At 37.6% G+C, this 27,697-nt stretch overlaps 2 protein-coding genes and 2 pseudogenes across 2 annotated transcripts in view; 3 read left to right on the top strand and 1 right to left on the bottom strand.

Annotated features, from left to right (window-relative positions):
* Window positions 1-27,697, bottom strand: part of LOC136279212 (uncharacterized) — a 360,360-nt pseudogene that overhangs the window by 62,967 nt on the left and 269,696 nt on the right.
* Window positions 372-4,939, top strand: LOC131786932 (uncharacterized; annotated as a pseudogene).
* On the top strand, window positions 14,653-23,826 carry LOC131786919 (polymerase delta-interacting protein 2-like). The gene is made up of 11 exons (XM_059103978.2): window positions 14,653-14,718; window positions 14,790-14,850; window positions 15,878-15,975; window positions 16,517-16,619; window positions 17,433-17,499; window positions 18,234-18,347; window positions 19,578-19,714; window positions 20,363-20,389; window positions 20,466-20,591; window positions 21,418-21,497; window positions 22,517-23,826. Exons 1-11 carry the CDS (start codon window positions 14,660-14,662, stop codon window positions 22,626-22,628), a joined length of 984 nt encoding a protein of 327 aa, XP_058959961.1. The 5' UTR covers window positions 14,653-14,659; the 3' UTR covers window positions 22,629-23,826.
* LOC131786928 (peripheral-type benzodiazepine receptor-associated protein 1) overlaps window positions 26,295-27,697 on the top strand; it is a 36,022-nt gene continuing 34,619 nt past the window's right edge. The window contains 1 exon segment of the mRNA XM_066162113.1: window positions 26,295-27,394. Within this exon segment, the coding sequence (XP_066018210.1) occupies window positions 26,558-27,394 (837 nt within the window). The 5' untranslated portion in view covers window positions 26,295-26,557.

The following is a 27,697-nucleotide window of genomic DNA, read 5'->3' as shown; positions in this document are numbered from 1 at the left end:
TTTACATTCTTAATGGTCACTTTTACTGAATGTATCGCTGTTTTTTCCTAAATCATTATTTCTTAACATCAATTTGTGAAAAACAAGCAAAACGCTGCTATTTGCTCAAAGTGACGCTCAATTTTTTTTGGATAAATTAATACAGGTTCACATCTGCAAATATCTTTGATATTAAGAGATTTCCTTTATGGACAAAGCGAGTTTCTAATTCGACAGTTAAAATTTAAAAGACAAAAGCCTGTTTTTAATTAGAAAATAACATTGAAATTGCTGCCTGTGAGGTTCGTCCCGAACAATTATGGTATATTTTATTTTCGTTTACGCTGTCAGCTTATGTTGAAGCAAAAATTTAAATGGTAATCGTTTTAGTCATGAGGCGAGAGGCAAGCTATCTATAAAAAATGTTCAAAGTTTTTCGTTTCTTTCGCCGCGGATATCGTTCTGTCGATATGAATGAAACGGAGGGGGAAAAAGGTTTGAACTGTTTAATTTTCGATTATTTATCTTTAGTTTTTGTCATGTTTGTATTTTCGATTTTTCCAATGCCTGATGTTTATGGCATCAAACCAATGTTTGTTACAACAGTTTATTCCAAAAAAATATATTTTTCGTTAATTGACTTTGTTTTTGTTAGGGGGAACCCAGTACATATCAAGCTGGCTTTTATTTAGCTGATAATGTGGAAACGTTTAAAATCTCGCTTCGTATTCCGAAATCTCACTGAAAATGTAACGAAAGGATTAACTGATAAACAATAGTTTTTTTCCACCAATATTACGTAACAAATAGAGAAACCAAGAATAATTAATTTCTGTGTCATATTTTACTGTTGACATATACTTCGCTTCATCCAAACTTTCATCTCTGTTTGAAAAAGAAAAACAAACTTTTCGCGAAGTAAATTGTCACTCGTTTTTCTAACTCACAAAAAGTTTCGTGCCGTACACTTTTCATCTAACACCATTACCTTGATTAAATTTTTTATTAAAAACGCGTGCAATTTTCGCCTTTGGTCGCGTTAAGCCGAGCTAACTGAATTATAACATCATCGTCTACAACCAAATCACATCAGCAAACGATGCAGACATATTCTGTAGCGTCCATTATTTAACTGTGAATACAGAGACCATACTGCCGTGCGTTTAGATCATTTGTTCTTATAGCGTGGATTTCGTTCGTCGCGCTTTCCACGCGCGTAGAATGGAAGACCTATATATTTTCAAATCTATTCCCCAAAACAAGCTGTTGTATTGTACTCACATAACACTGTGTTATAATACAAGCAGAGAAAGAGTTCGATCGGGAAAACATCTTACGGTTGAATTCCATCTTAGCGTACATGTACTTTTTATGGCAGCGCCATAATCCGCACGAAAACTATTAAAACGATGTAAAATCCCTCATTTATAACTTTTATTCGGTTATTTGTTAGAATGAGTATGTTATGTTTGTCCCCTTTAGGCAGACTCTGATTCAAATGTTGCCTGTACACTATTTTAAAACATTTATCGTCTATATCGCTTGTCATTGACTAGTCACAATAATTTAATCTTTTCGTTGGTTCATCAAGTGTGGGTGGAATTTACTTTAAGTCCTTCAAGTGACGCATTTCTGTTAATCTACGATGTTTATTGTCCAAGTCAGTTTTCCAGCAATCATTTAGAATAAGGTTGTTCTTAGGTGGTATGTTATGTTTGTCATTTTCGGGAAGCCTTAAGCTCAAATTACGGATGCTTGTTATTTTGTGATGTTCACCGTCAGTATCGTTTTTAGCCAATCAGTCAAACCAATTAGTCAAGATAAGAATATTTTCATTTTCATTACACTGAACCTGAAAAAGTCTTTTATTATTTCAGCCATGAACTATCCTAACGAAATTAATCTCTGGTATTTCTGATTGTTTAAGGCATATTTACTTCAAAAGTTTTTGCCAGGTATTAAATATCGATAGTCGTTGCCTTTGGTTGGAATGTCAATATCAAAGTTGTGAGTTTCTCCGCAATTATGCATCAAATTTTATACATTTCTGATACTTCATTGATAGCGGAGCTCGCTGAGCTTAGCCCCATAATTATACAAATTAGTAGTAACCAATTAATCCGAAAAAATTTGGATGTACGACCGTACGACCCTACGACCGTACGAGGTGCTACTTTTAACATGCGTGATCAACTCTACCGCAGGCACTTCAGCGCTACGGCTTTGTCCAGTAGTCCAGTGGTCAGTGCACTGGGCTCAGGGTCGGACGACCCGGATTCTAGTCCTGGCAAGGGCAAGGCGTTGTGCCCTTGAGACGTGCGGGAAAAAAAAATGCGAGCTCCGCTTTTAGGCTTGGCTAAATCTATACATTACCTATGTAATGAATTTCTTTGCTTTACTTCTTTTACACATTTGTGTGGTACAAATTACAAAGCTGTGCTTTGTGCTCCCTCGATCCCTATTGAGCAAAATGAATGTTTATTATAACTGACTCATATTCATGCCTGTACAGAGTTGAAAAAGTTCTTGGTTTTAAAACTTATATAAAAAGCATTTCAAAATAGTTTTTTAGCCCCAAAGTAGTACCTAATAGTGATATCCATCTATTTCTTCAAAGCTAAGCTTTCCCAGTAATAAATCGTTTTGCACACCGCTCTTTGAAGTGATTGTTTGTCAATAAAAAGTCATTGTACAGGTAACCAAAATTGTCTCCTTAACAACCCAAAGTGCACGTGTATTCAAAGTGGTTCATATATCATAAAGTCATATTTCGTTTGTACTTATCTTACCCTGGAAATGATCTAAGCTGTCGGACGCATCCTACACACTACGTAATTCCCGCGCTTTACGTATGCATTGCGTGCCTATGTTAATTTTTGACGCTCGTCGAATGTTTTGTCTGCACCATTACCTATGCGTGATCCAATACTAATTGAGATTGCGAAACTAAAGCAAATGAAAAAAATACAAAAATCTTCAGTTTGATGTTAAGGTTTTTTTTTTTTGTTCTGTTTTGTTTGTTTGTTTTTTTTTTAAACGATCGATGACGATGGTCGTTGTATTTCATAAGTTGCCGTCTTTTTCTACAATCAGCTTTCAGCCGAATTTTTCCCAGCATACAATTTCTTGCTGTGTTATCAAAGAAATAATAATAAAAAAGTCAGATCCAATCGGTTTTTCATATAATATAGACCTCTGGTGCCGATGACGTTACGCTAGATCGCTACATTGGGTTTATACAAGCAGGAAAGTGAATTTGCGGCGGTTTTTTTTGCTTTTGTTTTTTGTTTTTCCATCAGAACAGTATTTTAGACTCACCATATCGATAACCTTTTTATAAATGTTATTTTCTCAGTGACTCAAACTTATATCCGTGATTATTTAGTATAACAAACTTAAAAAAGAAAGCCTTAGTAATTTTCAAACCTACATTACGTGCGCTAAGCTGATTTTTTAATTACTTTATCTACATCTACATATACGAAGATTCATGCGTAGTTATCAATCACGAAATTTAAGCTCACGAAAATTTAGTTTAGTGCTTGAAAGCTTTTTGCAATTTTTGAGATTTAATAACGTAAACGAGGAGGCCGTGGGAACTCAAGTGGTTATTTGTTCGAATACGTTATCTCTGAGTAACAATGCAACAGCGAACGCCTCCAGTATTTCAGATTTGACAATTAAGCAATGCAAAACACTTTGGTACAATTCCGGATCGAAAGTAAATGGAAGAAAAGGAGGTTTAATTTAAAACAGAATATGATTTTCTTTGCACTACCTTTTTGTGATTCTTCATCAGATAAACACAATTCATCATGCAATGAATAGCTCTGAATGTTAGAGGGAACATTTTCGCTTGTAATCAGTTTTCGTTTCATTTTTCTGTTCTGGGTTTGTTTATATGAGAAAAGCTGATGACTGAGTTTGGCATTGCATAGTATTCGGAAATGTTTTGCATTCTGTAAAAGGCTCGATGTTAAACTACCTGATAAAACAGCATGTAGATTAGCTTTTCCAGTCCAAATCCCTATTTACACAAAAAATTCCAGAATTACCTGCAAACTGATTTGTCCGCTTTGTGCTCAATTTAATAAGCTGGTGTAAGTTTTTTTGTGGTTAGACGTACTAAGCTGAATGCACGCACTTGTTTATGAATTCTGCCGAGTTCTCCAACCATATGTGTCATATTAAAGCTTTTTAAACTGATGATAGGCAAGTGCAAGAAAAAAAGAAAACGAAATATGGGTAAAGTTTCCAAATTCATGCTTTTAAAACGAGATCAATTTTTTCTAGGTAAGGATTTTGTTGAGACATTAGTAGACTTCGATAGACTGTTTCCCACCAGTGTTTATTTTTAGGACTATTGGGAAAAGACTGAATCTTGAGTCAGAGTTTTGTTTATTCTTTTTTCACAGAGGCAACTTTTTGGTCAAAGAGAGGTCGTCAGAGAAGAAAGCCGCTTGAATGCGAGTCGCAAAAAGCGAAATATTTGGTCAACACTCAGTCACTCGATGAAAGCACAGAGACTTTTGAGGAAAGAAATGTTACTCCAATAGATGGAGAGCTGGCATCACATAAGAAATCTCTTAAAGCTATGTCAATGGAAAGTTTGACACAATCAAAAAGAGAGTGGTCTTGTTCTCGGCCGTCGCCTATGTATTCTGATGACTTCTGGTTGCGGCACTTCGACGGTGAAAATTCAGTCTCTTGGAAAACTTTCCGAGCTGCTTTTCTAGAAGATTACGGATCTGTTATACACGAATTTGCTCCCAATAGAATGCACTGGATCTTAACAATTGTACATACGGATATTTTTGGGTCGGTAGAAGACATTCATAAATTGTATTATGAAAAGTTTTGCGGAAAATCTAAAAATCCGGATCGCCTATGGATAAAGATCAAAGAGTACGCGTCCGAGAGGATTTTTCGAGAGGGCGTCATTGAATCGATGTTTGAGTAGTAACATAATTAAGTAAAAGAATAAGAAAGTGAAAAAAGCTTTCGCACATTTTTTATGAGATCTCCTATACAACAATTCTTGTGTTTGTATTTACAGGTTCACATGGCACACAACAAAATAAAATGAACCAGAACACAGGCTATCGTATAATTTGTAATGAGTCATATGATAATGCAGTTGTTCACTTTGCATCACAACAATTTAGTCAATTTATAACAAGATGTTATCATCTATTCGTGCCTGCACGTCTTTTAAACTGGTATGTCTTACGGCCATATACCAATATCTTGTTGAAGTCATCTTCAGCCTGATTTTCAAAATCATGATGGAAAAAAAAGACTTTTATCCGTCATTTCCAGAATCATAAACGAGATCTACAAACTCGCAATTTGTACCAGAGCTCGAGAAATGTTTACCAAAGAGAAGCAAAAAGTCTTTCACTGACTCTGGCGTGAATGAGTGATGTAGCGGACCAAATTGCTGCCTAAATTGTGACAATATATTGTCATACGGTACTGAGAACATTAAGATGATGAGCGGTAACCGAGTTAATAATGAATATGAAAAAGTTACGCGCTTCTGATGGGCTGCCAAGAGTGCAAAGTTGTGACGCGAGTTCTAAGATGTAACACGAGTGCAAGTCACAAATAACTCGCGCACGCTCTCAGATTTCGTCTGTCTTGCCTTTCTGCGAAGTTTTTCATGCGCATTATTAAAAAGTTGTAACATGATTTATCATATAAACTACGGTGGTTTATAAGGATCTCCAGCCCTGAGAAAGGCCGTAACAACACACGTGAAAAAGTATCGTATTTTTCACGTGTTTGATATCACCAATGAGCTGCTGTCAGGTTGAGGAATAAACGGCGAAGCCTTCAAGATTCTCAATGCAAGGTCGTTTGTCGGAACTTTTTCGGATTATGGCTGCTACAACACTGGAAAGTACGTATCGCTTACAGAAAGTGACGTTCAAACTTTCCTAGCAGGGGAAGAAAACCAAAATACGGAAAGGAAAACCGAAAGTTACGTATTGAGTGGCTTTGGTAATGGCATTTCTCGCGACTAAGAACGAAAATTGAAGAAAACTGGAAGATTTGCCACAGGCCGATTTTTGCCGTGTACCTAAAAGATTTCTTCTGTCGGTAAGGACTACGTTCGATAAATGAGAATTTTGTTTATTAAAAATTACGCCCCAAAAAATTACGTTTGTTTTTTACAATGTTTCAACGCGTTTTTTCATATTGAGTGCGCCAACTCACTCGTAAGCTGTCGAGTTTTAACTCCAATTTAAACTTCGAGTATTTAAAAACACTCCAACACTCTATTATGGCCATGGAAAGGTTGAATAACTACTAGAGATTGTGAAATCACCTTTAAACAAACCAATCGGTATACACCAGAAGCTTTGTTACCGATAAGCGGGACCCTACAGCCATATTGTTTTGTATTGCTAGAATTTGGTGCCACAAGCTATAGGTGCAGCTCACGCCGCACAAACGTGTTATAACTTATGAATAAAGGGGGTAAAAAACTGTGATGCTGCATCGGTGGGAGAGTATAGCAGGTATTTTAGTGTTAACAACTGAGTTGAAAACGTAAATTGGCCACCGTAAAGGGTAAAAAAGATGACGTTTCGAGCGTTAGCCCTTCGTCAGAGCGGTTGGCTCTGAAACGCTCGAAACGTCAGCTCTTTTACCCTTTACGGTGGCCAATTTACGTTTTCAACTCAGTTGTTAACAATAAATTACTTGTTGTAACTTAGATTTCTTGTGTTTTACTGTATTTTAGCTACAGGGCGGTGCCTCAACCTGGTCGCCCGTATTTTCCAGAGCATGGGCAATTTGATCGGTTTTACTTTGAGTCGGGATGGAAGGGGTGACTCCATTGGCATCGAATGAACACCGCCAGTAACACGTCACGCAGCAACATTGGAAGCGCTTCGCTTGTTTTGCTCAATCTAGCGAAGGACACAATTAGAAGCTAACAAAGAGAAGGTCAATGAAAGCTAAACTTCTTTATCACTAATTAATTTGCCGTCTGTGTGCGCGGTTTGTTGTATATATTGTCTGTGTATTTAAATGTGTACTAATTTCTGAACGTGATTGCTTACAGGGATGAAATTACACTCAAGAAGAACTTTGTTAGAACTACTACTTTTAAAAGCAGTTTTTTAATACGATTGTGGATATGTGGAATAAATTATCATTATCAATACGTCAGGCATCTAAAATTTCCAGCTTTAGCAAGAGTGCAAGGGACTTCTTGCCATCAAGATATGACTGAATTTTTAATCCTTCATTCATGCACTCTATTTCAGTTTGGATGATTGTTATTTATTTCTTATTGGACGTTTTTGATATATATATTATAGATTATTGTTATTTTTTTCTTTTAGGAGGTCTGCCTTTGTATGGGGTCCATGACTCTTTTGTAGACTATCCTAATGATGATGTTGTGTATTGTAATTGAACTGCAATAAATAATTTCATTGATTAAAATTCTGGGCAAATGCTGACCGCCATGTTGACTTTGGAAAGTATCAAAACAAACCAATTTTAATATCGTTTTCTCTGCAAGATCTGATCAGATCGACCTCATAAAAGAAGGTGTTTTTTTTCCCTATTAATATCAGTTTATGCCTTATGTTATTTGGAGTCAATCAAATCGGTCATAACCTTTTAAGTTTTAGTCACTTCATCGAACTGTTTTAACCTTGACGAGCCAAGTGTGTGCATTTTTTTCATTAGCTCGTGTTCTCGTGTTGTAGATACTTGGTGAGAGCCAAATTTTCTTGATTTTCTTTTAGTTTAGCTTGCTGCTCATTGTTTTTAACTTTTGATTGCCGAAAACCATCGGTTCATCTTTTTTTGGCTCGTAGATCTTGTGTCATAAGCACTCTGTGAGCTCCTCTGATCTGTTTAAATTATTTTCGCTAGTGCAGTTATAACTACTGATAGAAAGTATAACCAACGCACCAGCAATAATTTTAGGACGACTTTAATTCTTGACGACTCGAAACTCTCAAATTTACATCATTACATGTCTTTGCCACTGGTTTCAAACATGTATGTTACAAACATAATACATTAAGAACGGAAAAAATAATTACAACATTAGAAATAATATGCATGGGAAATACGAATGAAACAGAAAATACGAGACACTCGATTCAAGTGGCCATTTATCTCACGATTTGAGATTATGGCGAAACCGCTTTAAGAACGTACTTGTGATTACAGGTCAACTGGAGCGAACACCTTTTCATTTGCATGCATTATCCGCGCGAAGGTCAAACTAGGATAGCCGCGCTGAAACCGAGACTTTGCATGGGATGTTTTTTTTTTACTTGTCTTATACTTCCGCACGTACTTATTTCAATTAATCTTTTTGTTATCCACGTATCATTTCTATAACATTATTTTTCACACTTTAAGTGAATTACACCGCCCTTTATTATATCATGTTTCAGACCTTTTTAGCAGTGTGTCTTATTTTGCGTCAATGTAAAGCTTTTTCTTACGTTTTTATAAAGTCGTTTTTCTTTTCCTTAGGGATTTCCTTCTTCTTCACCTGCTTATTAAAGAGCAGTTAAACTGAACGCTGAGTAAACATGTTTTAGTGGAGCGGGCCTTTTCTCCTTCAAGGTTGGTTAGAGGTCTACAGTGCTGTTTCAAGGGTTGTGGAAATTAATCAGGGTCTCAAAAAAGTTACAGCATGAAATGAAATATAGACTTCATGACTTGCGATTTGCTTTTGAAATTCTAAAGAATCTAAGAGTATGCGATTAACATTATGGCAGTGTACCAAGGGACATAATCCTGCAAAGGGGAGAAGTTCTCTGAGGTCATGTAGTGATGCTCAGCAAGGTTTTCTGAGGACAACCTCTTGCATTGCGACATCCCGGGAGTGTAACATTGAGTATTGCCTTACCTGCAAAGTTCCCTTGAAAAGAAAAAAAATGCAAGAAACCTTTGTCAAGTTCTTTAATTGTCCTGACCAGATAAAATTAGAAATATACCTACAATCATCCTCACGGCTGGAGATAAAATTCATGAAGGGTAGTTGCATCTCTTGAAATCAGTCCCAACAGTAGTCTCTGTGTTGTCAGGGCTCAGCCACAGATTTGAAACAAAAAGCTACATGCACATTGTCAGAGCATTATGTACAATAGACAAGAGAAACATAGCGTCTGTTTTGAGATCCAAAACAACACTTTAACTACAGAACATAATTTGTGAATTCGAAAGCAATTACAATGTTGACTTTCTCCAAGGTATAAAGTGCTGAATGACAATATTTATTAACCTGAAACCAATTTAAATCTATTAAATGCTACTCTTGCAAAAGAGCTAAAAAATATATCGAAAATATACCTCTGTGATCGCTGATGACAACCATCACCGTTGATTTTTCTTCTCAACGTGCCTCTTCAGCCTGAAGAAGGACTTAAGGGCATTGATAAGACGAACCATGCTCACTAAAGAATAAAGGGGTAAGTTTCTAAAGAAACTGTGGTGCTGCGTCGGTGGGAGAGTATAGCAGGTAATTTAGTGTTAACAACTGGGTTGAAAACGTAAATTAGCCACCGTAAAGGGTAAAAAAGATGACGTTTCGAGCGTTAGCCCTTCGTCAGAGCGATTGGCTCTGAAACGCTCGAAACGTCAGCTCTTTTACCCTTTACGGTGGCTAATTTACGTTTTCAACCCAGTTGTTAACACTAAATTACCTGCATGCTCACTAAAGGCTTGTCACTCTGCACAAAGCAAGCGTAATATGCTACCTGTCAAGCGTCCTATTTTGGGATCAGGACATTTCCGAATCACTTCGAGAGCTCCAGGAAAACATTACTAACCGAACATTTTCAGTTCACGAACAAGCCGCTAAGTACAGCTTTAGTGTGTTTTCATTCGAAATATGAAGTTCTTGAACACGTTATCCTCACTCAAACTACATAAAATTAATCTCTCATAAGGACTGAACCTCAAATATCTCAAGATTAAGTAATCAACCATCCAAATCGTTGAAAATTCCAAATTTCGTAAAAGATAGTGAATTACAAATTTACCCGCCATATTGAAAATCGCTGAATGCGTGCGTGACGTCATACTAGCAGTGATGTCTCGACTTTGGAGACGCCCCCTCCCATTGTAAAATAACCATTCGATGGAAGAGGACCCTGAAAGTGTGTGAAATACTGAAGAAACAATAAAATGAAAGAGAATCCTAAAAATGCGTGAGACACTATATTAACAATTCAAAAGGTGCATGAGAAACTAATATGTAAAAAAATCCGTTGAAAGAGAATCCTAAAAGTGCATTAGATAGTTATGTAACAATCAAATGAAAGAGAACCCTTCGAGTGTGTGAGTTACTAATGTAATAATCCAATGAAAGAGAATCCTAAAAGTGCGTAGGATACTAATATTACAATCCATTGAAAGAGAATCCTAGAAGTCCGTGAAAAACTAATGCGTCAATTCATTGAAGGAAAATCCTTAAAGTGCACGGGATCATTACTAGTGTAACACTCAAATGATATTGAAGCTCGACGAGATGTTAAATTAACAATAGAATGAAAGAGAATCCTAAAAGTGCTTGAGATACTAACTTAACAATCCAGAGAAAGTTACCGACGTATCAGTCGATTGAAAGAAAAAATCTAAGTGTGCCAGATGCAAACTTAATGATCGAATGAAAGAGAATGCTTAAAGTGTGGGAGATACTATAGTGACAATCCAATAAAAGAGAAGCCGTGTGCGAGTTAGTTACGTAAGAATCTAATGAAAGAAAAATCCTAAAAATGAGCGTGATACTAACGTAGCAATCGATGGAAGAGTAGTAATGTTCATAGCCATTGCATGGGCAAGGATGGAAAAGGGGAATTTTATGCAAGAACCAAGCTAGATTGCTGGGATCTGCGAGGGAAAACTATCGAGCTTGGTTGTTGCTTTTCCTCCAGACTGACTGGAAACGATTTGAGAGTTGTGAACTGACGCTAACGGAGTTTTAACAATAAGGCTCTATCAAGTAGTTTAAAGGGAAATTGTAAAAGCGCCTCAGTTAACAAACTCTTACTTTTTTTCGGATTGCTTGCTGCTTTTGTTCGTCTGTTAGTTTTAATTTCTATTTTATTTCCTTTAGTAATTTATTGTAGTAACCTGATAAAAATGACGCCATGCGCACGCGTTATGATACTCTCCTCAGACACTGGAAAAACAATTTTTGTTAACTGTCAACAGCATTAAGTCACATGTTTGCATGATTTTTCTATTCTTAATAAGCATACACTGCCTTGTTAATAATTCAGTTTCTTTGATGTAAAATGCTCCGTCAGGAAGCGTTATAGACATAACGACCGTCTAAAGCTAACGGCTGGATGTTTTACGGACTCGATCCGAACAGCTTTGGGCAAAATTCAGAGAGACGGCGCTGTATGAGGAAAGAAGATGTCGAACTTTACTGACGGCGACAAAACTTTTGATGAATTGATTTGCTCGACAACTCCAAACAAGAAACCAGCCGTGGTATTCCTTTCAGCTTTCAACTTCCTCCTCTCCTTAATTGCTTCTGCCGGCAATTCTCTGATTCTAATCGCTCTTCAGAAGCCATCTTCTCTTCACCCTCCTTCGAAGGTTTTGTTGTGTAGCTTAGCTGCAAGTGATCTATGCGTTGGATTGATATTACAGCCTTTGGTGGCCATTCTGTTTACTGCTGTTGCCGTTGAATCTAAGTCTTTGTGTCGTCCCATGCTTGGCCTAAGCTTCCCAATAGGTGTAGTTTTGTTCGGGGTCACTCTGCTAACCTTGACCGCAATTAGCGTGGAAAGATTTCTTGCGTTAGAGTTAGGCACACGATTTCGACAGGTCGTCAGTTTCAGGAAAATTCTCGCACTTGTAATCTGTTTTTGGGTCTTAAATGTGGGTATGGCTGCTTTGTGCGTGTGGAAAGTTTTTATTTTTCTTTGGTACGGCTTAATGTTGATTTTAACATGTGTGGTAACTTCCACATTCACTTATGCAAAAATCTGTGCTAGTCTTCGCCGCTGCCAAACCGTTGTGCACCACCATTCGCTGAGCGAAGAGGAAAACGAAACTCGTTTGAACATTGTTAGATGCAAAAAGACAGTATCTTGTTCAATGTGGATTCTGATGACATTACTTGCGTGCTATCTTCCTTACTCTATAGTAACAGCTGTAGCGACACAGAATGGTTTGACTCCAGCCCTCGTCCTGGGCTGGAGGTTCACCTCATCGATCGTTTTCCTCAATTCGTCATTGAATCCATTCCTCTACTGCTGGAAGATTGCAGAAGTGAGACAAGCTGTGAAAGACACGATCAGAAAATCGTTTTCACTGGGTTAAAAACGGAAATCATCTCATAATTTAGCCTGGATGTCAAGAGAGGATCAACTTTTGTACATGGACGCATCGTCCATGAAATCTGCAAAGAAGGACATGTTGTTTTATGTTAAAGAGTCTGCTTTTTTATTTCGCTTCAGAAGAAACTCTGATGTTGGTTGCAAGGAAACAGTCTTTAAGAGCAAATATCCTTAACTCAGAGAAATATTCGCTTAACGAGACGCTGGTTGCCTTTTTTCAGCTTAAAAAGAAGAGGTTTTCTTAATATTTTAATTTCATGCCAGCGATTTTAAATGATTTATTCGGTCGCCTTTGTGAAAAATATTCAGAATTAAGGATTCAATGATTTCGAGTTTAAATAAGTGTAATCACACCTTGACAGTCGTATTGACGTATGTGACTGAGTCAGGGAAAATGGAGAGCCTAGGAAGCCGACAGTTTCTTTCAATAATTTAACATATCCGATGGTTGTCTCCTCTATGGAATAAGACAAAGCAAATATATCAGTAAGGTGTTCCAAATTAGAGGGTGGTGACAATTGATTCCGGTGACAAGTGAGGAAACATATGCTCCAATGTAATTAAAAGGCTCATGTCATAGCGGGTAAAGGATGTTTTTTAAAGTGCACTCAAACAGTGAAAAGCTAATGTTAAAATCCTTAGATAATATTTTGTATAGGTTTCTCCGGTTACTGCTGACAAAAGATGAGAAACAGTTTAAACCTAACCGTAAAAACATCACTCGTTGGATAAATGTATGAGTGGGTTTATGGCCATTTAAAGATGAAAATATAGAAGAAAGTGTTGACAATGAACAAGGTAATAGGTACCCCGGCTGAAAGAGCTTCCGAAAGTCATGGGGGTTTTAATTAAAACTTCTCTCTCTCTCTTTTTTTTTTATCATTTTCGGCAACTGACGATAACGTGCTTTTGTGCTTTTGCCACGGGACGTGATAGCCTATAGCAGCTTGGAATTTTTTAAAGTATTCCTTTGATGGAGTATTATAGAGGCTATTTACGGTCTCTACGTCTTTTCGGTAGTCTGGATCGAAATCGATGCCTGACAAAGGTTGCAGAGGAAATGAGCCTTTTCCTTTTATTTTCTTTTTAACCGTGCGATATGGATTAAGTCGATTGTCCAAATCTCGTATTTTTCAATTTGTTTGTTTTTTTTCAGTTCTAAATGAGCCTTAGTCTAATTTAGCGCGCGGTGGATACATGCAAAGAACTATAACCTTTCAATTCCAGTCCCAAGATTTGATCAGTAACTCTCCTAGCTCTTACACCTATTATTTCCTTGAAAATCAATAGAGAGAGTTTCGTTCTTATTGGAATAAATCTCTCTGGCTGATAAGTTAGTCACCATTCTGGTCGCCTGATCGACGAATAACGTGGGAATAGGCAAGGAAAGAAAAAAATTGCATGTGAATCAGGTCTTGGAGCGAATGGGCCAATCTATAAGGCAGATGTTCCCGCAACTCAGAACGAGTCGCCTAAAAATTTGGAGAAGTGCTTTGTCCCAAAGACTTTCTAACTGCGAGACATCAAAACAACTCTTTTCATTACGTTTTCTTTTATTTCCACCGAAAAAAAGCTTTCAGATAAATTACAAATATTTGAGCATCCTCAATTGGCTTAAACACCTGCCGGAATTGTGAGAGCATATATAAATACCAAGTTAAAAGGAACCGAAAACTAAACAAAGCTGACATTATTTGGAAATAGCCAACGTAATGGGAGTATATTACGCATTTCTGAAAAAGTTGTGAAGTAGCTAAATTACCGTAGCCTTTCAGGCCTGTACTCTTTAGGATGTGGTGTGAAATCGTACTGATATTACGATCTATTTAAGCAATAACTTCCAAACGAATCACAAAAAAGACTGAACTGAAAAAACAAAATTTATGCCTGCACAGTTAGTTCGTCCTGCCGAAGCTTATATCTCGGTTTCAGGAGCAATACGTTGCAAGGAGCTTAGCCAATCCCCTCCCCTCCCCCCAAAAGAAAAAGGCGTAACTGGCCTTGGCGATCTTTTCATGCGATTCTATTGTTTTTGCCTTCTAAGGTTTTTCTGTGGGCTCTCTGATCCCCCCTCCCCCCCCCCCCGCTAAGGAACATACATCAACTTTGTGGAAATTCTAATATGACTTGGGAACATTAGGAAAAAAGATTCTCCACTTAGGTCCGTTACTCATTACTGAATAAGCTATCCTGAGAGGAAGAATTAAGAATAAATTTGTATATTCATTTTGCTCAGAAATAATATATAGATTTAGCTTAGTCTCGGGCCCTAGGACTTCCGGTTGAGCACACTTTTTTAAGGTCAGCGGTATCTCCGTCAAGAGTGTATGATCGAAAAAAAGATGGCGAAGTTACGGAACGTTTTGTGCGGCTTGTTGCAAATAAGGAGGCATTACGCCCGGTAAGATAAAGAGATCCTTCTTTCTTAACCATTTGGCATTTTTTACGCTAACTGAACGCAAATTTTTGAAGGCTTTCGGAGGTTGGACGTTTCCAAGAGCCAAAAACCAGCGGAAAATACGAACCAGGACAGGTAAGCCGCTGATGAAAATCCGCTTTAAAAATTGGAACGCGTTAATATGCTGAAGGTAGTGCTCGGAGGTCTATTAGAATACTTTTTAGTTAGTTATGCTATGTTGGCCTGTTTAGTAAACTGTAATGACTTCTTATCGCCAGTTACGTAATACAAAAGGAAATGTGTATTTTATTTTCGATTGAACCATTCGTATTTGTTACGACCCGCACTTGACCTTGATTTGGGACTGTCATTCGTCACTTTTCGAGGAACAGCAAACTAGTGCCCAAAGGAAATTAAAAGGACATACGTCTCGTTTTTCTTTGAAATGGAAAGTTATGTTCTAAGTTTAGGTCCAAAATACCGGCAAATATTGCAGTGACGGTTTCCTATCTGTGATGTCGATAATGTGCACACGTGATATTGAAGGTTTCTGAGAAGTAACGGAAACCTTGTGGTTGACCCTGATGTGCAGGAGGCAATTTTTTTTACTGTTTCTGTCGTGATTAGATATTTGTTAAAACAGCAAAGACAAGAAGTCAAATTTTGATTGGTTTGCTGATAGCAAGAGATTGATTGCTACATAGGTTACCTAAAGCAGGGACCTAGTGTAGCTCAGGGAGACCTCGCCAATTTGATGGTCTGATTCTCAACCGCTACATTACAGTAATTTTTAAAGTGTTCTTTGTTTAAATAAATGAGTTAAACTTTGAGCTTAGTCATGTAATAAAGAAAGTTGGCTGATTCAAGCAAGATGCATGTCTCTTAAAAATGTTGTTAGACATGTCTAGTGCACCAACAAGTTCAGAAGAGCATGACTCAAGAAATCTGAAGATCTGGGGCACAACTCCTCTTAGGCGAGTCAGGATCTTTTCTTTGTCCATGGTTAGGATAGAACTTACTACATTTCTCAGCAGTTTGTTAGTGCCAGTTTTCCCATCTTGTGTTCAAACATTTCGCATGTAGGCTTCTTTTGGATGGGAAGATACACTCAATGTCCATAATTCCTGACTTTCTGCTTGTTTTGTTCTGTATTTCCTCAAAGCTCTTTCTGCACAGATTATTTGGTTACAGAGGGGTGATACTATTCACTTGGTCAGCAAGAGTTTATGACAGAGATAAAGAAACAAGGGAAAATGAAAAGTGAGTTTATCTCTTTCCAAAAAAAAGATTAGATCATTGTACTTCATTTATGATCAATGCAAAATTTATAGAATTGTGTCCACACTAAAATTGTCTGAAACTGTATCTTTTCATTTAGAATCCTTTTGCAGGTTTCTTTCTCAAATGTTTTTTTTCTTTTTTCCTTAATTTTTTTCCTTCCAAGAAAATAAGCAAGGTACTTGTAAACTCCTATCAGTTACTACACCTCCCACTGCTAAATTCAGTCTGATAAATTATCTGTATTCAAATGATTCAATTTAGAGACTGTTAAATTGAATGTTAAAACACCCAAATAGTATGTTCATTTGTAAAATAGCCTTAAAATTTACTTTTTTTTTGTTTTTTTTTTGTTTTACTTGTTTGCCAGTGGATTGGAACCGGTTATTTTCCTGCTTTTCACACTTCACTAATCTGTCCACCCTGTTTTTGGAACCAATTGTTTTGTGGCACGATGATGGACATTTGAAATGGCATTTTAAAGTGTCTTTTGTGAGGCTAACAACCTTTATTTGGCTTGCAGATCCTTTGATGAGAATGGATCATACAATCCTGGCAAAGAGATCAAGGCAGAAACACAGACGTACTATCAGGCACTAATTGATAACAGAGATTCACCATTTGTGGTAAGTTTACAAGAACCAAAACCACCCATCTGCAAAACTCCTGAATAAAGTTGACTTGCAGACAATAAACCCACTGAGTGTATTTTGTACAAAAATTTGGTATCTCCAATCTCATTGCAATTTACTTCTTCACATTCTAAAACTATTGGAGAGTTTTTTCTTCTTCTGATACTTAAAAAAATTAGAATCAAATGCATCCTAATGTTGAAAGCTTTTTGTCATTGTCTTTATCAATATTTCCCAATACTTCTCAGTATCAAGTGTGTACTGTCCATGTTCATTCTTGGTGTGATTTCCAACATAAATTGCTTACTAAGTTCATTTTCATGATGCTATTGTTCCCTGGAAATTATTGTTAATCTTATTATTTACAAGCTTGCACATGTCTTTGTGTATCTTAATTCTTTCCCAAATCTGGAGATGGTAGATATTTTGCATTTTACATGAAACATTAGCTGTTATATTTTTTAAACAAAAGCCACAACAGTTTTTGTAGTCAGTGTTGTTTTTGTTGTGGGAGCTTCAATGTAATATGTACCTCAATACTGAGCACAGGCAACTACATGCACTTTTGATAAGTTCCAAAGGAGGTATTTAATGTTGTACTGCGGAAAAATACCCACAGAGTAGTAACCTAGTTCAGTGTTCAGGCTACTTACAAGTTGGTCACTAGATTATGATTTTGAAGTACAAGCATATAACTATGATATAACAATGTTATTAAAAATGTTCCTGTTAACATATATTGGTCATGTACACTGTAATTTTGAGTAGAGTTTTTTATTCAATCAATAATTTTTTTTTGTATTTCAGAGAGCTCAACCAGAAATTGTGACCTTCCTTGGGTATGAAAGTGACAATGCTCTTTATACAATTCCAGGTGATCACTTAATATTGTTTCTTGGAATTACTTGTTTACATTTTATTTTCTGGCATGAAACAGTAAAGTGTACAAAATTGCTTTCTTTTAGTTAAACTACTTGATGCTTGTTGTTAAAGCAAGCTTGCTTGCACAGGGCGTGAAATTAATTTTTTTTTCTGATAGCCACTTGGCTCCTAAATTCATCAAAGTGGTAGCCAATTCAAAAAAAGTTGGTCGCCATTTTTAAAGACAAACAAAACCTTTTTTTTATGTAGTCATTGCTCTAGAAATTAAGTTAGGGAAAAGATCTTTAATGTGCTACAAAGTGGACACTAGGATGGATGATATGCAACGTTGAAGCTCACCTAAATCCAAGATGGTGTCTAGTTATCGATTGAGATGCATCTGCTGCATTTTGGAAACAAACTTAATGAGGAAGTTTGCCGTGGATTTGTCTTTGCAAATCTTTTTAATTCACTATATCTCTAGGTAAGGTTATGATGAAACATTCTAGTCGCCAATTTGGCGACTTATTTTCAGGATTTGGTCACCAAAGTGAAAAATTTAGTCGCATTGGCACCTGTATTAGGCGCAATTTCACGCCCTGTTGCAGTTTAGCCATGCCCAAATTTTCACTTGCCAGCTTTGCTTGATTTTGGCTAGTAGGCCCCTGGAAAAAGGAAGTAAAAGAAGTTAACCTTAGTGTCTCCTTTTCACAATGTGTGTTGTTGATAATGTATATATATTTTCAGGTCTGGACTACATTTCCCAGGAAGATATCCTTCCCTATATGGTTTCTGATGCATTTTCCCGTCCAATCCACCATGAACTGTTTGATCGCTTTTTGTATCCTGAACCTGGAAGAGGTGCAGTGTAATTTAAATGAAAATTGCTTGTCCATGGATTGTGCTTGCACATCCTATGGCCACTGACTGGTACTCCTCCTTTAAAATTATCATAATTTCCCTTCTTTGAAATGTGGAATTACATGGCTGCCTGTGGATACATTTTTTTATATCTGAGGGAGTGAGTGAAGCAAACAAGTGAGAGACTCCATCAACAGGAATAGACAAATTAGTATCCACAAGTGGGCATTTAATCATTTCTTTTTTTTGACACAGATCTAACTACATATTTAAATCAAAGACAGTTAAATAGCATAAGGTTTAAAACAGTGAATGTGGAGATTACCTGCATGTTAATTCTGCTTGCAAAAGAGCTATTTCAACTCTCTATAAAAGTTGAATGCAGTGTAAAGAATGTTCGCAAATTTAGGAAAGAAAACCTGCACAAAGAGTAAAACTGTCATTTCCCCCCCCTGGCAACTAGATATATCATGATCGTGTTGCCTTCTCTTTTAAAGATACAAATGGCATGTTTACTAGGTATGGTGAAGATATGTTTTTGAAAGATTGATTTCATTGATATCTACGTAATCTAATCATTTAGACTAAATGCACACCGTGTGATGTTTCCTTGCAAATTTTTTTTTTTTTCAATTTCTATGAAATAATTTTGAGTAGGAAGATAAAGGAAAGAGTCTGAAAAAAGTTTTGTTGATATTTTCTATTTAATCCTAAAATGCTAGATCAATGGTCAAAACTACTAACAGACTTCCTTTTACTAATGATTTGATAGTGGAGGATATTCAAACTCCTCCAAAAAGCAGTGCCCTTCTCACTCTAATCTTGCTTCATACCTCATATGCTTCCACCCATCAAACATGATCACGTCACCAACACAGGTGAGGCTTGTGCCCCTTTTCAGGCAATCAGTGTTTATAGTCTCCCCGCTCAAATTGTGGTGAATTTACATATTTTGGTTGAAAATCCAAGGGTAGAAGGTAGCATAATCCTTACATGTACACAGTCCCTGTATGTGACATTGCTCAACTTTGAACCTTTAGCCTTCTGAAACAACATCTCTTCACTCTCTTTTTTCCTCCTGTGCTACAGAGGGTTTATCATCCATCTGCAACTTGTGTATATTATTTCCTTCAGTGCCTCTCCAACAACAGGGTTTTTTTTTTAATTTAAGAGGGTACTGGTAAGAAAGTATCAACCTTAAGAAACAAAAATTGTTTTCCGTTGAATTAGAACCGTCTTTTGCTGCACGAGAAGCACTCCAATCCTGGCAGGAGAAGAATCATAAGTGGTTAGAATTAACAGATGTACACAGAGAGTCAACAAACAATGTAAGGATTACCGTAATGCCATTCTACATGGGAATAAAGGTATGTTCAGTATCGATATTTAATTTAGGCAAAAGACTTATATACGTACCCTTCAAGGCAAAGTGTGAACGACGAAGTCTGACATAAGGGTTTGACAGAAATATGCAGAATATAACCCCAATTTAAAATAGTTTAGTTTTATCAACTGAGTTGACAATGTAAATTGGCCACTGCAAAGAGTTTCTCAAGCTGAAGTTTCGAGCGTTAGCCCTTCGTCAGCCGCTCCGTGTTGTAATACCAACCCTCCTCACCAACGCAGCGCCACAGTTTCTTACCCCCCTAACCCTGTAACTCCCAGGATCTGATTGTTAATTCTCCCCTCTAGCTGCTACACATTTCTTTGTAAATTAGTTGCAAGAATTTGGTGTTAGATCAGGATGACAACTTCTAGCTGATACATTTGATCACTCTCATAGTAGGGAGAAGTTACATGTGAATCACTTCTAAGAGTTAAAGGGTTAAACTGTGATACGTGACTCGTCCAGAGTCTATCTCTTTACAATCGGATGGACTTTCGAAGCGGATTAAACGGCTAATAGCTGAGCAGAATTTATGCTCTGTATTAGTGTTATCCAGACAGATTTGATTTCCGGAGCTAGTAGTTATCTGTAGATCTTAATTATCTTTTGTTTTTATTGTTGTTTTCAGAACACGCTTCCAACGCCGGATTATTGGGTATGCATAAAGCGATATTCATTACTCCTTGGTTTGAATATAACTTGTGGTACTGACCCAGTATTCTCTGTTTCAGTGGCGTTATTGTATTAGAATTGAAAATCTTGGACAAGAGACTGTACAACTTCGTGAGAGACATTGGAGAATATTTAGTCTGGCAGGCACATTAGAGACTGTAAGGGGGAGGGGCGTGGCTGGACAGGTAAGATTTGACGGGGGACAGGCAGGGACGGTAGAATGCCTTTCAAAAGTTTGAAAATTTTTCATTGTATATTTGTAAATTTAAGAGGGAATTCGTAGAGATAAGAACCACTTTATAATGCTCTGTTGGGATTCTGCTTCCAAATGAATGTGACTATAGAAAAGTGGAAAACTTTTTCGTCGCTGCAGAGAAACGATTGTAAACTAAAAATGGTGTATTGGTGATTCGTCTAGACGACCTGGCGAAATGCTGGGTTTGATAGCAAAGTGGAAGAGCTCTTTTTTCGTCGCTGCAGCGAAACGATTGTAAACTAAAAATAGTGTCTTGGTGACTTGTCTGGACGACCTCGCAAAATGCTAGGTTTGATTTCAACAACCTTCGTGTCCGTCACATGACACACTGGGTGCCTTCTCCTTCTTCTCATGAATCAGAAAACCCATCACAGGTTGTACAAGGTTAACTGAGTGTCCAAAGTATTTTGGGATCGCGTCGCTTCTGTTCCTGAACTCTCAGTGTTTGGTGTAGAAAAGTTGACCTAATGGATGCAAAACTATTGTTTTCAAAACTATTGAAAACTAGTGTTTTCACACGCTTCAGAACGTTTTTAGGGTTCTCATTGGCCTCTTCCAACGCGTTCCTTTGGACAGGCCATTGCGATTTCTTGGTTTGGCTTTTATATAATCGATCGAAATGCGCCTTTAGTTAACTGCCTTTGTCCTATTACTTTTGAGTCAACGAGTCGGAATGTTTTACTGGGATGTACCAGAATCTGTTGATGAATCTTCGCTTCCTACTTACGTAAATTGTTTTATGTCTTGATTTCTAGGAGCCTATTCTTTCGCCGCAACAGCCAGCTTTCCAGTACAGCAGTCACATATCATTACAGGCACCCAGTGGAAATATGTGGTAAGTGTGACAGAGCTTATGGCTAAGTATCAATCTCTGCTGAGTTATTTTACAATTGATTGTCGATAGTTCGTGCAATTTTCAGTTTAGTGACGGAAGTAATCCGCCGTTGCTTTGGTTTTGCTTTACTTCGCTGTGTGATTGGTCCAAAGGACTCGCGCCACTCTCTCAACCAATCAGAATAAAACCAAAACCAATCGCAACTTGGTCAGCGTTTTCCCGCCCTTCAGCATTGTATTTACTTTGAATCTTGATTGGCTCGTTGCCTTAGTTTCTTTTGTTCTGATAGGCTATTATGATTACTTTGGTTTTTAGTTTTACGCCACTCGGTGGAAATGCGCTCTGTCAGGATAAACTCTATTTGCTTGAGCTTCACTTCACCACCATCTCTGTTAGTGTTAAAAAATGACTGTCGCTGTTTCCCAAACAGTCAGACGCAAATTAAAACAATACACGACATGGTCACGTATTCTTCCCCACGCTTCGCTTCAGTTAGAGAAGTATTCTTTAAGTTCTCGTTGGCTCATTCTTTTCGAATTGCGAGCTAAGCGTCAAAAGGTACCAATTGGATCTTGCTGGTCGAATTTTCTAGCCACCCGATATCACGAGCCTACCAATTTCGCGGAGCAGAGATTGAAGTGCGGGAAGACAACGAATGACTTTGTCGTGATTGGTGTTAGTTTTCCATCAGACTTGTTTAAAGATGGCGCAAGTTTTCTTGATCGATCTTAGAGGAAAGATAAGCAAAGCTTATACAATACCATTTTGCTTTCGATGCTCAGTTGAAAATTGCTCTATTCCCTCTCTAATACTGACTTGGACTTTCTACTTTTACGTATTTATTTATTTATTTATTCCTTTTAATTCATAAAATCCTGGGGACAAATGATGTAGAAATCATCCATTCATGTCTCAGAATCTTTACAGTGCTCTTAATTTAATCTTTATCTGTTATATACAACCCAATTTTATGTTGGAGATGTCCTGTAGCTGTTTTTCTCTTTTTCTTCGCTCTTCAGGGGTAAATATCGCTTCGAACGCTCAGACGGAAGTACGTTTGAAACTCCCATTCCTCCGTTTGCACTGGATAGCAGAGAAGAGGATACGCCTGATTCTCCGGGAGCTTCTTGAAAATGAATTTAGAAACATGATGCCCAGCTAAGCAGCCTTAATGACTGTTTCTTTTCAGTCAAGCGGGAAAAGCGAGGCCGCGTGGGGTGTCTCTGGGGTGTCTAAACATTTGGTATTATCATTGCATCTGGAAAAAATGTGAATATCGCTTATTGAGTGAAAGAAGCTGCATGTTAAAGCTGTTGACATCAGTTTAAATTTTTTGTACTAATTATGAAACAATTCCAATGAAGTTTTCGTGGCCTGACAGACATGTTTTGTGATTATGATGCCAATGACATGCGCAGCAACTGTCGCAATTGGGAGAAGCGTTGCGTGACACTCTTAGGCGATGCGTGGTATAATAATCGAGGCATCGTCGATTCTTCGTGTGGGGGACATGTACAGTCGTGGACAGCGTATTGCCCTCCTTAAAGCACTTAGGAAGGCACTCAAAGAACGAAACCTGTTATTTTGGTATCAATGAAATGAGGCAAACATTTCCAAACATGTATATTATTGTGCAATAGATGATAAGAGACTAGGCGAGTGTATCGCTATACGTGTGGTTACTTCAGTGGAATCATGGCGGTGAATACTTTGAACGAACGCCTTTTGATCTTGTTAGTTTTTTGGTGCCCGACTTTTCCGTTTCTCCCTGATAAATGCGAGGAACAGAATTTTTTCTTTTGAATTCTTTTATTCAATTTTTCATTTTTCCTGGCGCTTTGGATAGGAAAAGAAAGGAGAGAAGATATTACTTGATTTAGAAAGGACCTGTGATCTATACCATTCAACATTCGAAAGAGACAAGAATTTCTCTTTCCGGATGTTTTGTTTTCGCCGTTCTCAATCCATGATCAAATCATTAAGTTCCAAAGTAGCAAAAGCGAGTACTACTTTCATCCGAAACTGCATTAGAACTGCCCCTTTAAAATTCATTTGAAGAGAAAAGAAAAGAAAATAGAATTTTTGTGTTGTAAAACTGACTCGTACAGACCTTGTTGGTCGATGAAATCGTATTTATCTTCCAATGTTTTTCAAAGAAGATCTTACTGCCTGTCATTATTTAATCATGAATTGGTGTATTTCTGATCAACCAGGCTACGAAGATATGAAAGACTGGTATTCTAAAAATAGGCGAAATGGTGTCATCCTGATGTTTAATAGATGGCTACCTTAATTTTTATGTAAAGAAAAATTAAACATGAAGCCTCTTTGTAGTGATTTAGTTTCGTCTACTGTTTAAGGAAATTTGGGAGAAAATTGCTGTTTTATTTCAAGTGAGCAAAGAAGGTTGTGAAGGTTAAAGTTATTTTTTTCCTCCGATGTTTTTTTTGGGCTCCTCTTGGCGGAGTTTCTCAGATCAAATTTGGTATACTACGTTTGTTAAGAGCTTTTAAGGGAGCAAATAAGAGAGGGTTGACCTTTGGAGTCTCCTCATAGAAATCTCCGTTAACAGCAGACTGGTCTGCTTCCTATTCATATCCGTCACCAAAATGAAATTTGCTGTGTTATTTGATGAACGGGTTAATCTTTGACAAGGAAAAGAGGACAAAATTCGTCCAGCCATTAGTCTATCATCTCGGTTAGATGATTGATAAGAAGATACTCCCACAGCTCTATAGCTTTTCTCAAATTTCAGGTACCACTCTGGGCTTTTTAAAGTCAATTAACCTTATCCTGCACGGGTTGAGTGGACACGAAAACTATAAGATGTAATTTCAGTTTAGTTTGCCGGATTGGTGCTAATCTTGTTTCAGGCTAGGTAATAACAAATGGTTTGAGAAAGCTGAGTGAGAAGAAAGAAAACACTTTTAGAACTATTAACCCTGAAAATGGCCTACTTTGTATCAAGCACCTTCATCTGAGAAGACCTGCCTTCGGCAGCTGTTGTTCAGTTCAGTTCTTGCGCAACCGCTATGCGTGGACGTTGGATTTTCTCCGATATGCAATTTTCGAACATCACGTTTCGCATACATCATCTCGGAACGATATACGTGAATTTGATATAATTAAAATGGTAAGAGACTTCGACGTAGGCGAAAACGTCCAAAAATTGTGCACGTTGTCGGAATTATTCTAGAAGAATTTATCATTCTTGAAAACACAGTTTTGCACCCCTCGCAACCAAGCGGCACTCGATCAACTGTCTCCAGTCTTCGCTCTGTCATTTGTTTCCATCTGTGCGTTGAAACTGAAAGGTGTCATCTGTAAAAGCAATGATCCTGGCAGAAGATCATTGCTTTACTTTATTATCAGTCCCAGGTAAATAAAGGTCAAATTTCACTAAAACTATATGAAGTATCGTGTTTATCAAATTGGATACAAAGATGTCGAGGTCTGAATTAGGCGGACAGCTTCGTATTTGATCGATGGCGCTCTCAAAGCGAATATAAGTTGTTTTGGCAATGTATGCGAGCCATTTTGGCTCGGCCGGAAGCAATTATCATATCGAAAAATAAAAAAGACTGGCGTATGCTGCTAATTGCTATTGTAACCGTATCAGAAAATTTCCACACGCATATTCTCTTTAATAGGCTTTTACAATTGGCCTTGGATGAGTGGGGAGATTTTGAACCACAATCAATCCTTAAAGTGCGTGATGAGATGTTTGATTAATTTCACATCTAAGGTTATTTCTAGTCTTCCAGAATTTTCTTTAGGTATGTTTCTATTGCCATTATTTTCTATTCTTAGTTTCGACTAATTTAACTGTGTTGCTTTCCCTTTTTTCTTTCCCTTCTTAATGACGGACTACTCAAAGAAAATTGGATTTTCACTGTCTTAGGTAGCTTTTGTTTATCCGCCTGGTGAGGAAGTCAAGATGTTCCATTGTCTTAGACATCGGTATTATGTACATTCCTCCTACTCAGCACCAGCTTTGAATTTGTTACTTAATTTTTTTTTTCAATTCAACAGTTATCCAAAACGAGCTCTGGAAATTTAATGGCGTCATTTTTAACTCCTCGTTCTGGCATTAGTTTTAAATAGACAGCGACACGTGATCTAAGTTCATCTGTAAAACTGCTAGCAGTCTAAATGGGCCCCTCTGTGCTAATGAGATTTTCTTTTATCAGGAACACAAATTGATCTCCATTGCTTAGCGACGCCTGCGTCACTCACTTAATTTAAAAGACTTAGCTATAATAAATTAGGACTCTCTTCTTCTTTTGTAATAATCTTGGTTGTGGTTTTTGCGGTTTTAAGGAAAGGGCACTCCAGCGAAAGACAGCTTTTTGTTGTTTGAATTAGATATTAATTTGTTAATTTTCTTTGGTAGGGTTTTAAAATATTCCGTGTTCCGTGGCGTTGTCTTCCAAGTATATCTTGGTAAATATATGCAGTATTTCCTTAGTAAGATCGTGCAGTCACTCAGATCCGCAATTCGTGGGTGTCCTGAAAAATTCTTCAGCAAACTTTTTGTCGCCTTGGAAAATGAGTTATGATTAATGCAGAACGTTCTATGAGTCCTGAAAGGGTACTATTCTAAAATAATAAGCGTGAATTTAACTCCCTCTCTCTACATCTCTCTGCGTTGTACCTATTTTTAGATCGCGCCGGGAGGCATTATTTTGTAATAGCCAAATATGGCGATGTTGTCCAAATATAGCACAAGCGGGGTTCTCTTGTTTGTCACGTTCACTGCTGCGCATGACCAAAGTTAGTTTACTCACAACACTCATCATGGATATGGAATTTTATAGAATCGTTTAATATCATAATTACAAGTATTCGTTAAGCTTGTTTAAAGTTAACGTCCGAAGCGCTGTCACCGATCTATTGTTGCAACGTCCTCATCGTGTGAGACGCATAGATTTGCCACAGAAATGCACGGAGGTATGGACTGGAATCGCGAGCGGGAACGCTCTGCGGCGACCAGAGGTGTTTTTATTTGCAATTATTTAGGTAACTGAAGTGAAGAGATTGTGGTATTGTTAAGCCGCAAAATGCCATCCTCCAGTATACCGGTCCCAGATAGGGATCTGGGAAATTCTCCGTCTTCGCGAAAAGGTAACGTAGAGGATTTACGAAGGCACAACAACAAACTAAAGTCAGATTTGGAAGCGGAGCGCGCCAAGGTTCGTCAGGTTCTGCGTGATAAGTCTGCAGAGTTGAAAAGGATCCAGGACGGGTTTGAAAAGGAAAAGCAAAGAGCGATCGAACAGGCAACGAAACGATTGATTACTGAACATGCGGCAGAGCTAAAGAAAGCTCGAGATAACACTGCTAAAGAGAAAGATAACGAACTTCGACAAGTGCTTAAGTTCAAGGAGGAAGAAGTTAAGACTATGAGGCAACAAATTACTGATGAAAAAGAGAAAAACAGACACGCCGAGGAAGAGTTAAGAAGGGTTTTAGTCAATAGGAGTAAGGAAGGAGAAGATCATTCTGAAGTGGAGCGAAAATTACGCAGCGAGATTGCTACACTCAAAGAACAGAAGCAAAAGGCTGAGGAACTATATCGAGCCAAATCTTCAGCGGACAACGAAAAAGCTGAACTGATACGTCGCTTGAAAGCCGATCACGAACTCGAGCTTCAAAAATTTGTGAAAGACTCGAAACGTGAATCAATTCATAGTTTACAACAGAGGAGGTTGACCGAGAAGGCATTAGAAGAAAAGGAGCATGAACTGGCTTACAAGGATCATTTAGCAAAGAAACTCGAAGCCGAGAAGGACGACCTTCAAAGAAGATTGTCTGGAGATGTCGAGATGTTGCGGCGATCAACTCTTCGGACGGGCGCTTCGTTTGATTTAGTTGCCAGCGATCGCCTGGATGAAAGCGTAAGTATCGATTATGCATGGAAATTTGTTGCCTTTCTTCTGTAAAAAATGCAATAACGCTTGAATAATTTTTGGTTTTTGTTAGGTTTGTTGTGGATTTAAACTAATTAGGATGGCTTCCTGCCGCTCTATATCGACAAAGTGCAAATTGATTTCCTTATACACGTCCCAATTGTCTATATTTATAACAACAACGTACAAAGCCCTGCTTATTCTTTAGTTTGATTTCTAATCGTGTTTATATCTGGTTTTTACAATCAGTGATACTTTGTTGGTTTAAACGGTGTTTTACTTCCGCCGATA

This window comes from Pocillopora verrucosa, chromosome 2, assembly GCF_036669915.1.
Source record: "Pocillopora verrucosa isolate sample1 chromosome 2, ASM3666991v2, whole genome shotgun sequence".
Classification (NCBI taxonomy): domain Eukaryota; kingdom Metazoa; phylum Cnidaria; class Anthozoa; order Scleractinia; family Pocilloporidae; genus Pocillopora; species Pocillopora verrucosa.
Note: the sequence above shows the minus strand (reverse complement) of the source record. Positions and strands in the feature narration are given on the sequence as shown.